Source organism: Littorina saxatilis, linkage group LG12 (assembly GCF_037325665.1).
Source record: "Littorina saxatilis isolate snail1 linkage group LG12, US_GU_Lsax_2.0, whole genome shotgun sequence".
NCBI lineage: Eukaryota > Metazoa > Mollusca > Gastropoda > Littorinimorpha > Littorinidae > Littorina > Littorina saxatilis.
Window position 1 is genome coordinate 63,579,552 of NC_090256.1, and position 5,000 is coordinate 63,584,551.

At 38.6% G+C, this 5,000-nt stretch overlaps 1 protein-coding gene across 1 annotated transcript in view; it reads right to left on the minus strand.

Annotated features, from left to right (window-relative positions):
- Positions 1–4,487: 4,487 nt before the first annotated feature.
- The window catches only part of LOC138983341 (homeobox protein slou-like), a gene marked incomplete at its 3' end in the record, with an annotated part of 1,611 nt that continues 1,098 nt past the window's right edge, over positions 4,488–5,000 (minus strand). The window contains 1 exon segment of the mRNA XM_070356744.1: positions 4,488–5,000. This exon segment is cut by the window's right edge and continues 1,098 nt beyond it. Coding sequence (XP_070212845.1) covers positions 4,488–5,000 — 513 coding nt within the window.

Sequence of the window (5,000 nt, forward strand, 5' to 3'; positions counted from 1 at the left end):
AGAGAGAGAGAGACGGAGACGGAGACAGCGAGACAGACAGACAGAGACTGCATGTGATAGCGAGAGACAGACACAGTTGGAGAAACAGAGTCAAAGACAGACAGAAAGAGCCCCATGCAACAAACACATCATATATCTACGAAAGAGAATGTTGGATGAAAATGTGCAAAAGCCATAACAAAAACAAATCTGGGGAGCGATTAGAGGCTTGTGTCGGTCTTGGCCCGATAGCTAATGAGAAACACACCCCTCCACGCGCCAGGGGACAGAGTCGGTAGGGGAGAAAACGAACGATTAGTATGTACACACACGCAGCAGGGTACCTCGCCTTAGGATCACTATTTATCCTGAAATATAAGCAACACAATCTGGCCAAGAGTTCTGATGAACGCTCTTGATGTGGCACATTTACCTTCCCCCTCTGCGATCGGATAAAAAGCATATGGCGGGCTGCAGGGGCGGGTTATACGAGGTATCAGAAGCGGGTTAAATCAGCCTAATGTTATTAATTGATTGTGCAGAGCTACCCTCGTTGTCGATTCATTTCGGGGCGGTTTTCCCTTTTTCTCGCTCGGCCGTGACGGTTTTTAAAACGTGATTTTCGCAGGGAAAACAGATGGGCATGAAAGTAAATGAGTCGTGACTAACTGTGACATTTCTATCCCGACAGGTTTTTATTTGGGTTTAAACATTTTTTTTTCACCGTTCGATGCACCGATTGCTATCCGAATAGAATTTTATTTTTTATTTTTTCTCTCGTTTCGATGCCCCGATGTATTCACTTATGTATACATGCATGGCAGACATATAAACTTGTGTTATTGCATTACATTATGCATGGTAACCACGATTTTTGTCTCAAGGTCATTTGTAATTGACCAAATCTCTGATATCTTGGTTTACTCCACAGAGAAACCAAAATCAGGAAGAAGAAAAAAGAAGGAAAAGAAAGAAAATTAGTTTCAACAAACGTTTATTTGAAATAGATGCATTACATTACGAGTGATTGAATAATAACAACAGAAGGGGCATGCACACAAGACTATGCTTTAACATTGTGAACATCTGCAAAAGGATTTCATCTATAATTTACGTCCTTAAGTTATGATAAACACCCAAAAAGGATACTATATATAATATAGACGTTCCAGAATCCGGAATCAAATAAAAAATAGAACGATACATAGTTATTGGAACGTTTACTTTTTCACAAAAAAGACTTTCACAAGCACACAGACCCAATCATCAGAAAGTATTTCAGTTTTTAATTTGAATTAAACATGTTAGAGACAAGTTTTTTTTTAATTTTCACCGTCAGCAGAACAATTTTGTTTAGAATGCATCCTGTTTCCTGTATGTTACTAACACTCAAAACAGGGCTAGCTTTTTTCCAAAGTTGAGGACTGATTATAACTTTTTAACGTGTTTAATGAAATGATTACCATCCAAGAAATATAACAGAAGCTTTACAAATGTTTTTTTTTTCTTTTCTGTAAGTTAGAGTTTACATGTGTAAAATATCAAAGGACATAAATATTCAAAGTAACCGACCTAACCTTTTCTTATATACCGTCTTTTTCTTGCAAAGAAAGGGGAGTGAGCGTTTTTTTCAATATGAATATGTTGCAGTGAAATATTCATAAAGCGCACAGTTACAGACTTAATGTTGCAAATAACGGTTTAAGCTACATCAAAATAATTTAAATACTCTTTTCACTTTTTATGAATTGCATGGATAATGTTTTTGTTTTTCATTTAGTGTATTCCGAATCCATCCAAAATTAAAATAACGATTTCTCTTTCGTTCAAAGCAATTTTCGACCGACTTGCAATGAAGATTGTGTTAACATATTGGCTTAGCATGTGAAATCCTTGTATCCCGAAGCATTTTCAGGGTCTGAAGGAGTGTTTTACTTTGCTAAGCTAACTACAACTGTATGAACATTTCATCGATCTCGTTTCAATCGTGAACGAGTTACCCGCAATGCTGTTCTCAGCGCCGAAGCATGTGGCCACAAATGTTTGCTTTGCCCTGTACTGTAAACATTTATAGGCCTATATAGTTTGTGTTTTGTTATATTTCTTAATTGAAGGAATACGAATCACACAGCAACTTACGAATTGTGAACTTCTGCTGGGTTTTACATGTACATATTTTTGTTCCATTGACAAATAAACAAAAACAGAATTAGTTGAAAGCAAATAATTCAGAAAAGACAAAACAAACAAACAAACAAACAAACAAACAAACAAACAAACGAACAAACGAACAAACGAACAAACGAACAAACAAACGAACAAACAAACAAACAAACAAACAAACAATCAATCTAACCCTAACCATAACCTTAAATAAATACATTTTGCAACATTATTCTTGTCTTAATTCTTGATGAACAAAATGATATTATACTTGTGTTATTATTTTTTCTGTTCATGGATCTCTGCATGGGTTATACAGCTTCCAAGAATTGAAAGGAAAATTAAGATAATGTGCCTCAACGCAAAAAAATAAATAGTATCATACAATTGTGAATAAATACTGAAGTCGATATAGTGTCTAATATGAATACGAAAGCCGAGAGTACCCAAAGGAAGAATTGATTTTATAGACGATGTGCCTTTTAATCTCATCATTTCTTATATTGAAATTTTCAACCGCGAATTTTGTTTTGAAATGCTAACTCCTATTTTAAATGAAATGAAACTGCAATTTCGTGTTACATTTTTGAATTGCAATTGTTGGAGTTGAATTCATGCAGCTTAGCACGCTAAAACATATCGTCGGATTCTGTATTTACAGGCACTGCTTCTACAGACAACGATTACAGGTGTAATGTTCACAAAGGAATAGATTGTGTTTCAAGACACGATAGCTGGGGCAGCAAAAGCAGTCGCAGAAGTATTGCCTGTCTATGTTTTGGTGCATGATTGGTGATTTTCCGCTGACATTTTGCAAGTTGTATTTTGTGTGACTGAAGCTGGGACGAAAATGTTCTGCAACGCGTGTATTTTGAAACCAATGGGAATAAAGTCTCTTAAAGAAATTCTTCCTTGAAAAAAAATGATACCGTTTTCTTTGTGAAATATTTCTGTTGTTGTTACGCATATTTATACAATGTTTGTGTTGGTTTTATGTTGTAGTTGTTGTTGTTGTTGTTGTTGTTGTTGTTGTGATTTGTTTTTAAATTGATAAGTAGCACAACAATTAAGAAGTCTGGCAGCAATTTCAGCATCAGGTATACTCTTCTTCTTCTTAATTCTTCTATCTATATAATTATATGTTTAGCGTTCATTGTGCGTGGAAGTTTCGACTGCTTATTTTTAAACTGCAAAAATCCTGCTATTTTGTCAATCTTTTTGTGTGTATTGAAGCAGCTTTCAATATTCGCAAAACATATTAAATGATTTCGTTCATTTAAATTTATGATTACTCTGTTTCTAAATCAGTGTCACACTTTGCTTTGGGGCATAATATTCTTATGCAATCATATAGCCTCAGTTGTTTCCCAAAGCCTATAGGACTTTAGAATCCCTCTTTTTTTGGCATTTTGTTTGTAGTGGTGAGGAAAAAAATAGTGCCATGCAATTAGAAAAAGAAAACGACTGTACTAAATGAAAACTTTCGAGAAACTGAAAAAGCGAACGAGTGTTTACAAAACAGACATGGGTAAGAAAGTTATAACTTTGAACAGAGCAAGAAAAAACAACTAAAGTGGCTGTCTTTTAATCTAATTCTTATTTGTAATTTTGAAGGGCGTATTATACCAGCAAAGTTCTATGTTGCCTTATTTAATCACAGATCTGAAGTTTCTTTTATATATAGCAACCATTATATAATCAAAAGTGAAATCAAATACAAAAAATAATACAGGGTTTGGAATAACATAGTCTGACGGATGCAAATATCAATAAATCGGCTATTTCAAAAAGGCATTGATAAATAAACAAAAACTTGAAAAGAGAGAGAGAGAGAGGGAGAGAGAGAGAGAGAGAGAGAGAGAGAGAGAGAGAGAGAGAGAGAGAGAGAGAGAGAGAGAGAGAGAGAGAAAGAGAGAGAGAGCGATGGATAGAGAGAGAGAGAGACAGAAAGAGAGAGAGAGAGAGAGAGAGAGAGAGAGAGAGATTAGATATTAGAGATAGAGAGACAGAGAGATATGGCTGTGGTAGAAATTTCTTAGTTCTCATTCATTGCTAAAGTATAATATTGGTATTAAGACCTGATTTCTCGCTGATGCACTCAACGATACAAGACAGACAGACAGACAGACAGACAGACAGACAGACAGACAGACAGACACACACAGACACACACAGACAGACACACACACACAGACAGACAGACACACATACACAGACACACACATACACACACACACACAGACACACAATTACCCCGCCCCCCTCCCCACACAAACACACACACATACACAATCACAAACACACACCCATATACATTCACATATACACAACGTTTCAACACCGTACCTGAGTCCGAGTCGCCCGAGCGGATAGCCCCCGGAGAAGGCCGGTCGCCCCAGGGGTGCCACACTCTAGACCTCGTGCTGGTCGTGCCCCCCACGAACTTGGAAGGGCTGAGAATGTCCACCACACTGAACGGGGTCAGCTTCGGCTGCTCGGGGGACACCTTGGACCCCTCTCCTCCTTCCTCCTCTCCTCTCTGGCCGGACTGAGAGGGAGGGGAGAGTCTGTCTCTGACGGAGAACCCCCGGGCTTCGTCATCTCCACTATCCGTTCCGGCGCTGCCCCCGACCCTCGGGCTGTGCTCGCAGCGAGCTCGGGAGTCGTCGTCGTCGTCGCCGTCGCAGTTGAGGAAGTGGTCGTCGTCGTTGTCGTTGTCCTCGTCGTCGGAGTGGTCAACGTACATCCTCTCAGGTACCGGCGAACCTGGCCTTACGGAGGAGGGTTTGGTCGAGGAAGTGGAGAGGGAGGATGATGATAATGATGACAGGGGAGGCGGAGGTGGTATTCTCCCGTGC